Raw genomic sequence first — 11698 nt, 5'->3', positions numbered from 1 at the left:
TTTTCCTCCCACACAAAATATTTGTAAAAAATTTTAATTTAAATGATACAGAGATGTGGATTTATTTCAAGATTCAAGTTACAAAAAACATACACACAAAAACAAAACCCTTCTCATTTAATACAACAGGGAGGGGACAAACCAGGAAATTCTGCAAATGGCAGAAGTGAGTCAATAGACATGTTTTTTGTTTTAGTTCTGAACTGTAGGGAAGTGTTCCAGGTATAACAGCTGCTCTTGAAGTAGGAACGTTGATCAGATCATGTCACTATAAAATATTTAGCAGCTAAAAGCTGAACATTTGACTTTGAGTGAGTGTTACTGTTAAAAATAAACAGTTTGACAGTCCACTTGTTTCTGCATCTTTATGTTAATGTTTCCTCATTTCTTATGAACTCGCCCACATCAGCCTGGTGGAACACAACAATAGACATGGGGTCCACTCGCCGACACTCCTGCGTAGACTTGGCCGCCACACCAAAACCCTGCAGATTAAGACAAACAGCCAGCCTATAAGTGCCTTTTGTCATATAACCTTGAGTTAATCAGGTATTAACCTCTTTTTAGTACATGAGTGGATCTATCCAATACCCTATTGTGAATACACGGCACTGAGGAAAACAAAACATCTGCATAATATGTGCTTTGTTTTCCAGCATGAGTGTTACCAGCAGGAATATGTATCTTTGTTGTACTGTGAATACTGTCCATAACAGTGTGACAAGAAGACAACCTTTAAAGGACTTACCAGAGGCACATCTGCCATGGAGTAAACCACAACTCCCTGATACTGCATAGTGTTCTCAGTAATTCTGCCAAGACCAGATTTTAGCACGTGGTTCCCATACAGGAAAGACTGCTCTGTTCCAGGTTTCACCCACACCTTAAACTGAATACATGATAGTTTCAAGTTATTCATACATGAATGAATGAGTCCAATATGACAGCACAGATGAAAAGCTTGAACAATTAAGAGAAAGCATGGAATTTCTAAGCACACATACAGCTACTTCTCACTTGTTCTCATAATATTTATCAATGACTTAATACAGGTTCTCGCAATTTTAGGGTCTTCAAAAAGCAAAAAAAAAAAATACATTCAGTTAAAGTATCCATGTAGCTAAGATGTGAAATGGGCAGATGTATCCACAGATACGCATCTTCTCACATATGAACTTCCATTTGTTGAAAAAAGATTATTTTTATAGTGCATGTTAAGCCTGATGAAATGAGATGGAAAAAATTAAATAACAGCCTGTTTATAAACCAACTTTTGTACAGCACCATTTTTCATGCAATAAACCTGTAACAGCACACAAATACACATGAGCCGGCAAATTATGCCCAGTGTTTCCCAGCTATGAACAATGATTTTATTTCTGATTGAATATTCTGATTCTCCACTTGTATAGTAAACAGCTGTTTATACAGGTGAAAAACAATTTCTACCCGTCATGTGTCACTGATCCTAAAAGCTGGTTATACTCACTCCACAACTTTACAATTTTCCTGTAATCTTTTCAAAAACCCTTCTGGAAGATGATCTAGTGGCATAATTCAGAATGAGCCTCTACTACAGAGGACTTTAATAATACCTGTATTGTTTCGTTTCCTCCATCTTATTTAAGCTCCGCTTGGTATATTGGTGGGAGGGAATGACTTGGCTGTGTGTTGCTTATAGTCACCTTTGCATATGGAGCAAGGAAATCCAGGGCTGTGATGTGCAGGCGGAACTTCTTGGTCTTTGTAAACTTCCCAAAACACGTACCCACTGACATGAGTTTGTCCCGGGAAAAGTTGGTGGCCAGCTTTAGAATTTTCTCACTGTGGACAGAAAACCAAACGCCTTAATCCTTTCATGTACTGACAGGTACCCAAAATGTGTGTTAATTAACCAAAATTACCTCATGTAGTAGACTCTGTCATGGTGCAGCCTGAAACAGTAAACGCCGTCTGGTCGGTCCACTAGAAGTTTTATGTTTTCACCAATGCTGTTACAAGAGAAAACACATGGATCACACACACACTCATAGCGTGAGCTAACGGGCTTACTGAACGTGTTGGTATAATTTGAACCTTTACAGGCTAACACGGCGCAGAAACTGTTCACTCACTATTTAGATAACTTCTCAAACATCGTTTTGGTCTCTTCTTCTGTTAGCGGCCTCATATTTACTACTATAAATCCTTAATATTAGCAACGGACAAACGTAACTTCTGTGAGAAAAAAACGTGGGTCTACGCGGAAGCAGTAATGCTTTAAAACGGAAGTTGTATGACGTAACAGTGATCACAGTTCCTGGTTTTTTGCCTCCTTTAGGGTTCAGTCGGACGGACGTGTTTTTTTTCCTCCGGTAAACCGGTCGCCATCTGGTAAGTTTTCTCATACAAAATAATTACAATTCACAAAGAAAGCTTGAAAGAATAGTTGGTTCTAATTGCGAAAACCAGCAGTTGTTTAAGCTTTTGTTTTAATTTAACAACTGAAGTCACAGCTTCCGAAAATGGGCTGAGTTAGCTCCGAGAGCTAGCTGTCAGTGGAAAAAAACACAGACCCACGGCTATCATCGAGCCCGTGAACGTTAGCTGGAGAGCTAGCTGTATTAGCATGTGATAGAGCTAACACTCCGATTTACTAAAGCAGTTCATTTCTAATCAACGCCGACGCCCCGGCACAGCAGCAGTACATGTGTTGAACTGCACTCAGCTGCGAGCTGTGTTCAGACTGGTCATGTAAAGCGTCTTTGCCGCAGCGGGGCGAAGTTACATAACGCTCATTTGTTTGTAAATACCGATTAGGTTCCAGTAATCCAAGATCACTGGCAGAGTTGGTGATCCTTAAAGGATGTCAGATGTGGTTAAAATCATCATTAAACACGTCTGCGCTCATTTTACGTCTTGATAATAGGATTCAGTTGAGTGTCAGCGGTGTATAGCGTCAGCTGCAGAGTCAGTGTTACAGACTGGGAAATGCACTCTGTCAGCGAGCACTTCGCTTTTGGCAGATCATTTGATCCTCCTGTCACCTCTTGTTTGGCAGCCAGAAGGCCTTCTACTGTGTTTTTCTGAGGCATCGACCAAAAAAAAAAAAAAGGCACTCACGATTGACATTTCGAAATATGTGGTAACACTGTTTGATTATATCCACCAGTTTTTTGGGGTTTATTTTGTTTGTTTTTTAATCGTTTTGTTCGACTTGTTTACTCTTTTCAGTGTATTTTTTTTAATTGTTTTTATGTTTGGTATTAATTATTTTGAGTATTAGTTTAGTCTTTTGTGGCTGATATTTGGACAGGAGTTGCAATACAAACACAACACTCTGTAAAGGGAGTTGGCTCACATTGAGAGAGTCATCCAAAACACAACGCCTCCCTACCCTAGTTGTGTTGACACACTTGACTAAATTCGGCAAAGACTGATGATGACGATTTTAAGATTATTTTAGGTAATTTAAACTTAAATATACGCCCAATTTTAATTGACTATAATAACTTTGTGGATCATATATGTTTAACTGCATTTTCTTTAATCCTTGTAAACAAATTAGTAGATTAGTGATAATCCCACAAGTTTTTTACAGCATTTATCCCTTTTAAAATTACTTGTATTCTTTTCCTAGGATTTGTCAGTATAGCAACATTCACCATACTGATATCTTGAAATACAAAATGTCATCCAACACCAAATTGATGGCCACAGTGTGCTTCCAAAATCAAATTTATTTCCTTCATTATAGAATTGAGTATATTTTGAACAAGTACAGTACAATGAAGGCAGTTTTATTTATTTTTTTTATTTATTTTCCCAAATGGTGCTCCACATTTTCTGTGCTGCTGTCCTATTAGTGAAATAAGCCTCTAGACGGCTTCAAGTCCACAGAGATGTTAATTAAAATGGAAAACTTATCAAGGTGTCGGAGCTAATAACAGCCTTGTGAAAACTGAAACACTGGCTGTTCGTTAGATTCAGGTAGTAAGTTATTTACCACCGGAGATTAACCACAAAAGAGAAAGTGACAGTGAGCCCCCTGGGCAGCTTGTTGAAATAGAGGCCACACTCTGGCCCCATTTCTTTTTCTTAAGACTTGTTACAAGAGAAGTTAACATTTGAATATGGTGAACGTATTTGGTTAGCTTTCTGTTTTTAACCTTCTGACGTAAATGTTTCACTATGCCTCATATGTAGTATGTGTGTCTGACAGTCGTTTACTCGTATGATTAAAAATAACCTTGGCAAGCTTCCAAGAAAGGAATTTTTAAATATTGTTTTCAATCAAAAGTCGCTTCTCGTAAAAGTAAAGCCAGGGAACTATTAGCTATGGGGAACATGAGCAGCCGAAACCTGCTGATACACATCAAAATATATCAGCAATTGATTGAGATTTGTTTTTTATTTTCCTTTAATTTGTTAACGTGTCAGCAGGTGTGTGGTGCTCTGAAGTGGGACAAGACATTTCGTGCCAACGGTTTACCCCCAAGAAGCCACTGGCCTGTGTCTGTCATCAGTTTCCGGCGTGTGTTTGTGGCTCTGGTAACACGGAACAGGAAGACGGGCGTAGAGACGTCTGAACAGAGAGAGGAAACTGCTGCGGCTTCTTCGTTGCCCTCAGAATGACTGAGTTCTGGGTTTGTTTCAGTTGCTGCATTGCAGAGCAGCCACAGCCTGTGAGTATGAAATTTGCAAGAAGAAGTGATTTATTTAATTTAAGCTGCCTTGTTTTTTAAAAGTTTTTAATTTGAATATAGATTAACAAAGTAGCATTCATCCAGTTAAACACATGCTGGCAAAAAACACTTTAAATATATTTGCCAAAGGTCATCTGTTGGCAGACAGACAGTCTGACAGTCTGGTTATAATAGGGAACTGTTTGACGTCACAATAATAACCCCTGTCCTGCCGCGGCAATACTAAGTTGTTGAGTCCTTTGGAATGATCATGAGTAATGTATCGATTACTCGTCATATGTGGTTTACTGCTCAGCTAATTCAGAGTTAATGACAAAAACATGCGGACTATAGACCTTTGTACATTTCCTGTCTGAATTAAACTCCCCAAGTAATTGTTCTCATGTAAGGTTTTAAAATTTAAATTAACTTCTGAGTTTAGAATCTACTTTAGAAACAAAAACTTCAATCAGAAGTTTCTTGTAGCTGCTCATAAGACGGGCACAGTGATTGGGAGGGAATTTGGATCATTCCTCACTGGAAAAACTATTTGTTATTATATCTGCTATATCTGGGATATCTTGACTTAACATTGAAGCTATCTAGGTCACGCCACAGTATCTAAATTGGTTTTAGACCCAGACTACAAAACCTAGTTTGTTTGTTTTTTCATTTAAAAAAAACAAACCAAGAAAAAACCCTCTTGTTTATTTACTTGTGTGCTGTCACACGATCTGTCATGACTTTTTGGTCAAGGACTGCTGCCCAGATATCATTCTGTAACGTTTTGTAATGCAGTTATGAATTTATTGCTGCCTTTGTGAATGTGAATTGTCGTGCACCTGAGCTATAAAAGCAGCTCAAGATAAGCGGGATTTATAGCCTCGCAAATATGTCCCTCTGCATACAATTTTCAGTCAGAGAGGGGAAACCAGTTTTCACCCACGCGAGAAGCACTGCTGTGCAGTCCTCCAAGATCCTGACTGCGTCTCGCTGGAATCATATGACGTATGCGACTGCCAAATGTTGATTGGTTGATAAGTGGGCCAGAAAAGAGCAGGGAGCAGTAGCAGAGTTCAATGGGAATAGGAGAACCGTGCAAAAACTTCAAAGATCAAAAAATAATGTATGAAAAGCACAGAAAGTGACTGCAGTGACAGTTTTCATTGTTTTTAATACTCGGTTTCACTTCAGCTTTTGTGTTTTATAACCTCGTTCTCCTTCGTGTTTGGCTCATAGACCAAAAACAACATGAGCCACAGTTGTCCAGACTGTTTGTAGCACAGACAGTCAGGCCCTGGAGCGAAGTGGACAGCTAACACGCTCACTCTGCTCGACCATAAATCCCACTGTACTTTCTGCACCATGTTTTTATGGATGGTGTTTTATGTCGGCTTGCCAGTACTCTTTTGTTTCCCTCTAAACATAGCACTCCACATTTTGGCAGGTTTGTTTTCTTTTTTGTTTGTCCACATTTGTCTTGTTTGCCCACAGAATAGTTTGAGAATCTTTACAGTGAAGTATTCACATAGGTTTAGTTTTTCCAGCCTGGACTGAGTGTGATTAATCAGTGTCCATTATAGAAATTCAAAACGTTTCCCTGTAAGTTTCCCCACGCAAGTTTAGTAACACTGGATTGACAAAACAGATTCAGTAAAACTTTATTACTTTGGTAGTGAACTATTTGCTAACAGATAAGATAACTCAAGTTATTGGTTTTTATCAGTGCAGATCCACTATATTTCAAACAAAGGTTTAGAAAGTAAACTGATAAGTGTTTAGGTTCTGGCTCACACATGCTCTTCTCAGTGATAGTAGTATTTGCTTTAATGTGTGAAGTATCTACTTGTGATATTAATATTTAAATGAACATTTATGATACTTTTCAGAAACGGCGGCGAAGGATCGATCGCTCCATGATTGGGGAGCCGACAAACTTTGTTCATACCACACATGTAGGCTCAGGGGACATGGGCCTGGGTTTGGCATCAGTAAGTTGTTTTTGTTTGTTTGTTTTCACTGAATTTTCAAACGTGTTTTCAGCCAGCTAACATTTATATATTTCTATAGGTTGACCTAGTTCAGGCCCAAATGAAATCTAAAGGAGGATACGCACACACAAGTTCTGAAGGTTCGCAGTTGTAACCAGGTGAGAGATGTCCTGATATCCCTTAGTGAAACTGACATTAACCACAGATTTTTCACTACCCCAAAGCCACACAAGCATAGCTTCATCTTGTTTTCATGCAGCCAGAGCAGACTTATGAAATGTCATGTTTGTTTTTGAGTGAATTTGTTTTTCCCTAGCAAAAGCAGTATTTGTCTTGTTCCTCTGTCTTCCACACCATGTTCAGCTCATCCAATAGTTTTAAATAATAGATTACAAATATCAATATCATATAGGATATGTGAAATTCTAGACTTGGGGCTTTAGCTATAAGTCAGTGATGGAAACAGTCACGAGAACTTTGACACTATCTTGTAAACCTCAAAAGTTCCCGTGTTGACTCCACCCATGCACTGTCAAAAACAAATGATGGCAAATCAACCCTGCATACAACAGCAGGGTTGCCTTATGTGGCTTTGAGAGGAAATGGGAGAAATGCAATGAAGCACATATTTACACTGTACTGTGCATGGTATTGTTTTGCTGATTACCTCTCAAACTGTCTTTGTGAGCGTGACTCAGCTGTCAGTGTAATGACAGTGTAATCGTGCCATGGTCAATTTATAAAGAAAAAAAAAAAAAAAAAATCTTTATTATATAAAAATTACATATAATTTTTTTTCTCTTCACTTTACTGAATTATACTTTTTTTTTTTATTTAATTTTTTAAACTAGCCTTACTTTAGCAAAATTATAGCTCTCTACTTTCCTAAGACACCAAGTAACTGTTACATCTTGCTGCTTTATTGGGGGGGGGGGGGGGTAAGCACTCCCACACAGTGTTGCCATAGGCGCTAAGACAGATCCAACACATAGATATTAAATATTTTTTGGTAAACACAGATGACTGTAAATTTGACCAAACGAACTAAGATTTTAAATTTAGGACTGACAAATGCACGCAGACACAAAAGTACACCTCCAATCAGAAAGCAGCTCGAATCCTAACATTTGTTCCACCTTTTCCTCCCACAGCTCTTCAGTCTTGTGGAAACTACTGTTGTTCATATAAGGAAGAATTTTCAAAAAGCAGTTCTGTCCATAAAGGACACAGGACCAAAAGATGAAACTACTGCTTTACCTTGACGTTGTATATATTTTTATTTTTCCATTCCCTTTTTTGTTTTTAATGAAAGCACTGCTATCCATTTGCTGCCATACTGTTGCACTGTAAAGAGAAACTGTTTAGGAGTAGGGAAGAGGGTTTAGAAAGCTCATAATCTCAGTCAGACGTATGCTTGTGTGTATGCATGAGGAAAATATATTTCATAGATTCTTGCTGTTGAAGCCAATTTGGATGCCTGTATTTATTATCTTGATTTGACAGCGGACCTCATGGTGGCTGGGCCACGCTGGAAATTTGGAACATTGTTTCCTATCTTATCCTCAGAGGTTTATCAACGGACAGGTAGTGGTAGCAAGGCAAAAAACAAAAAAAAAAGCAACACGTTCATAGTTTTATTCTGAGAAATACTCATTATACTGAGTTGCTTTCAGGGTTGAAGATTGCTGTTTTTGTAATAAACTTGAAATGAGTAGAGTACACTGGACCATACATTGTACACTCACACTTGCTTAGGAGTTCAGCATTGATTTCAACTGTTTTTTGTTTGTTTGTTTTTTTTGATACTCATTTAGATTGAACCATATAGGATTTTAATAAACTATGAACTTCCTAATCTGCCTTCCTGAAGTCACGTTATTTGTTTTGCTAGTGCGATTTGGAAGCTTAAAGCTGAAGTAGGCACAAATCTGGAAAAGGCAACGTTTTAAATGATCACCTTTCTCCTCTTTGCTGTTTTGTCAATAACCTCTTTATGCTAGATGCGTGAACAAATAGGCTTGACCAAAGTTTGCCACGTGACTGCTTCTTATGTAGCTTCACTTAACGATACCTTCGCTTGTTGGTGGATTTTTTTTTTTTTATTTTTTTTTTTTTTCTGTCATCAATCCAGCATCTGAAAGCACATTTGTAGGTCAGCCAATTGAAAAGACTTGATTGTCTCCAACAGTGGGCTACATTTTTCAATTGATAGGAGAGCTTAGAGGCGGTGCAGAAGGCTAGTTTCTTGCAGAGCACATTAAAGTAAAATATGCTGAATAGTTACTGTGGAGCCTTTGCCTACGTATGCCAAAAATGGTGTCTCCCCCAGCTTTAATGCTTTATTTGAGCTTTTATTTATTTTTGCAATCTCATGTTTTTAAATGCTGTTTGGGTTTTTTTTTTTTTTGTTTTTTTTGTATTTTCAAGGTTTGTGTACCAACAGTAGACTTTAGATCTTAGCTTGGAAGTATTCAGAATGTCGCAAACACTGCAGCAAAAGTCGGTTTTGTTACAGTCGGCAGTACTCTCATATCTAGTTCACCTGCCTATCATCGTGGGGTGTTTTTGTTTTTGTTTTCCTCATTTTTTTTTTTTTTTTTTTTTTTTTTTTTTAAGATGAAGAGAAGTAATTTTGGTCTGTTTGACAGCCACACATGATGCTGTCCTTTTTCCTAAACTAACCTGCCATGACTGTTACAGCTGATAAATGCAGCTTAATGACTTCCAGCCACATGTGACCCACCTTTGTAGCAGTGTTTGAGCTTATGTTGCTTCTGTTTTAAATTATTCCTACATATAACCTTATTTTGTTAAAAAAAAATTACTAAAAGTATTAACACACCACCTGACCATCTTGGACATTACTTTATTCAGTTTGCCAGTGTTTTTAACCTTCAAGCACATAATTTTCCTATTATGTGGGGAAAAATAAATAAAAACAGATCTTATTGCCTGGTTATTCTAGTTGTCAGTTATGTCAGTGATCAGACTAGAATGTCTTTTTGATTTTTTTTTTTTTCCCTTGGAATTGTTATGTGTTGTCCAAATTTCTGAATTAGGGTCCATCTTAAGAAAAAAAAAAAAAAATCTAAGCAGAAAGATCAAAAGTGCTGAGCAAACCAGCAGGCCTGGACCTAATAAATGTCATTGTTTGTCCTCTTTGTACATCATATTGATTGACTATTTCAGCGACAAAATGTGTTGAATGTATTAAGTCGAGCATGTAGATTGGTGTTAAATGAGTGCTATTGTCAAAATTTCTATGGTACAAAGAAAATGACTCATTTGATGTTGGTACTTCAGATCATAGAATAAATTTAATTGATGTTGTCAAATTTCTTATATCATTCGCAGCCTTAAGACTTCTTGCAAGTAGTTTGCCCATAACCCTGGACAGATTTAAGATTCATCAGGTTGAAACATTGTAACAAACATCTGTGTTTCTGTAGTTATTCCTATGTGCAGATGGATCCACATACATGTACACATTTTTGTTTTGTTTTTTCAGCTCTGGGATAAATGCTGTAGAATGTGCAGTCATACTTGGATTGCAGTACATTATGTGACCAGCAGGCTGTGCCAGTGGACTGTTTGAATGTGACTTAACATTTTTGTGTTTGGATTCCTGTCACAGGGCTTATTTTATGATGACACTGTTATTACATGATGTATAAAAGTGATGGATCCACGCTTTCTCAGATTCATATATTTCTGTATAATATTACAGGAAAGGTGTAGTTGGCGCACCCCCCCCCCCACAGAATCTGCCTAATGTGTAGTTCTCACTTTAAAGGGAAAATCATCTTTCCTTTATTGCATTTTCAGAATAAGCCAATAAATGTTATATGTTGATGTTTCACCAAATGTGTATTCAATCTTTTCATTTTTAAGAGGAAAGCAGTGAAGGCATCAGTGTAACAAAGATGATACATTTTTAGTACAGTACAAAATTTTACTGTAAAATTCTACTTGATTTATATAAGGTAAGAGTGCTCACCCCAGAATGAAATGCTGCCCGTGGAGCATACTTGGATATACTTTTAGATTGTTAATACATTTGAGTGTTGAATACTGCAAAGATGAACCTTATTAAGATAAGTTAGGCAATTATGGCTTTGTTTAACATTGACAGACACACTCACACTGTGATGAATCAAGGGCATCTCAGGGTTCAATATGTTCCCCAAAGATATTTGACCGTTTAGACAAAATGAGCCAGAGATTGCTCTATTAAATGTTATAACTGTTAAACTACCCAAATTACCACCTGAACCACAAAACAACATAATTTTATAGATAAATATTTTAAAACCATTATCAACTTATATATGTGATGCAGTGGTTAGCACTGATACCTCACAGCTAAAGATTCTCAGTCTAAACCTGCTGGCTGGCTGAGGCCTGCCTGTAGGGAGTTTGCATGTTCTCTCTCCACCTGCATGCACTTTACACCAGCAGTCCCAAGGCATGCTTGTGGGGTTAAATGGTAATTGGTAAATTGAATGTAAGAGGGAATGATTCTATCTCCATGTGTAATCTGCCCAAAGCGTTTGACACATTTGGCCCCACAATAGCTATTATAGACTCCATCACTCTGTGATCCCGAACTGGAAAAAGGGAATTGACAAGATTAGAAATAAGTACATCAGAGGGAGACCTTGGTTTGGAGCTAAAGTTAGAAAGTCAAGGTTTATATTAGATACAACGGGCAAAGGAGCTAACAAGCATGTGCAAAAAGGAATCACAAAGAAGATCCATAGAAGGTCGACATGCAGAGGTTTGATGTGGCAGAAGAGGATGTTAGGGATAGTCTTTGAAGAAGGTAGATGATCTGCTGTGGCAACCCATAAATAACTATACAGTGTCTCTAATAGTAATCCTTGATAGCAGATTCACTTTATCAATGTCTGGTATTTTTATTGTACTCTTGTGAAGTGTTATTTGCACTCTACTTTTCCTGCTGTGATAGACCCAAATGTCTTCTGTTAAAAAGACATGTAAATTAAATTCGTTAAAAAACATATTTGAAGGTTATAGGTTTTA

At 37.6% G+C, this 11698-nt stretch overlaps 2 protein-coding genes across 3 annotated transcripts; one reads left to right on the top strand and one right to left on the bottom strand.

Moving 5' to 3' along the window:
* Positions 1-43: 43 nt before the first annotated feature.
* Positions 44-2272, bottom strand: nip7 (NIP7 nucleolar pre-rRNA processing protein). The gene is made up of 5 exons (XM_031730873.2): positions 2115-2272; positions 1905-1991; positions 1686-1824; positions 749-889; positions 44-485 (listed from the first exon to the last, which is right to left on the bottom strand). The coding sequence occupies exons 1-5, from the start codon at positions 2168-2170 to the stop codon at positions 366-368; spliced, it is 543 nt and encodes a 180-aa protein (XP_031586733.1). The 5' UTR covers positions 2171-2272; the 3' UTR covers positions 44-365.
* Positions 2273-2291: 19 nt separating this feature from the next.
* cdc42se2 (CDC42 small effector 2) lies at positions 2292-10512 on the top strand. Of its 2 annotated transcripts, none has more exons than XM_031730874.2 (5): positions 2292-2373; positions 4420-4664; positions 6554-6655; positions 6735-6813; positions 7807-10512. In XM_031730874.2, exons 2-4 carry the CDS (start codon positions 4611-4613, stop codon positions 6807-6809), a joined length of 231 nt encoding a protein of 76 aa, XP_031586734.1. In that variant the 5' UTR covers positions 2292-2373; positions 4420-4610; the 3' UTR covers positions 6810-6813; positions 7807-10512. The 2 variants fall into 2 exon arrangements, with proteins under 2 accessions (XP_031586734.1, XP_031586735.1); XM_031730875.2 differs by having other exon boundaries at positions 2299-2373; positions 4423-4664.
* Positions 10513-11698: the final 1186 nt, after the last annotated feature.

The sequence above is a fragment of the Oreochromis aureus genome, linkage group 1 (assembly GCF_013358895.1).
Source record: "Oreochromis aureus strain Israel breed Guangdong linkage group 1, ZZ_aureus, whole genome shotgun sequence".
NCBI classification, from domain to species: domain Eukaryota; kingdom Metazoa; phylum Chordata; class Actinopteri; order Cichliformes; family Cichlidae; genus Oreochromis; species Oreochromis aureus.
This window is presented reverse-complemented; position numbering and strand designations above follow the sequence as displayed.

Coding starts and splice junctions, on each gene's coding strand:
- nip7 (XM_031730873.2), bottom strand. CDS start 2,170: ATGAGGCCGCTAACAGAAGAAGAGACCAAAACGATGTTTGAGAAGTTA. Junction 890..1,685: donor TCCTTGCTCCATATGCAAAG/GTGACTATAAGC, acceptor TCATGTATTCAG/TTTAAGGTGTGGGTGAAACC. Junction 486..748: donor CCATGGCAGATGTGCCTCTG/GTAAGTCCTTTA, acceptor CTTAATCTGCAG/GGTTTTGGTGTGGCGGCCAA.
- cdc42se2 (XM_031730874.2), top strand. CDS start 4,611: ATGACTGAGTTCTGGGTTTGTTTCAGTTGCTGCATTGCAGAGCAGCCA. Junction 4,665..6,553: donor TTGCAGAGCAGCCACAGCCT/GTGAGTATGAAA, acceptor GATACTTTTCAG/AAACGGCGGCGAAGGATCGA. Junction 6,656..6,734: donor TGGGCCTGGGTTTGGCATCA/GTAAGTTGTTTT, acceptor ATATTTCTATAG/GTTGACCTAGTTCAGGCCCA.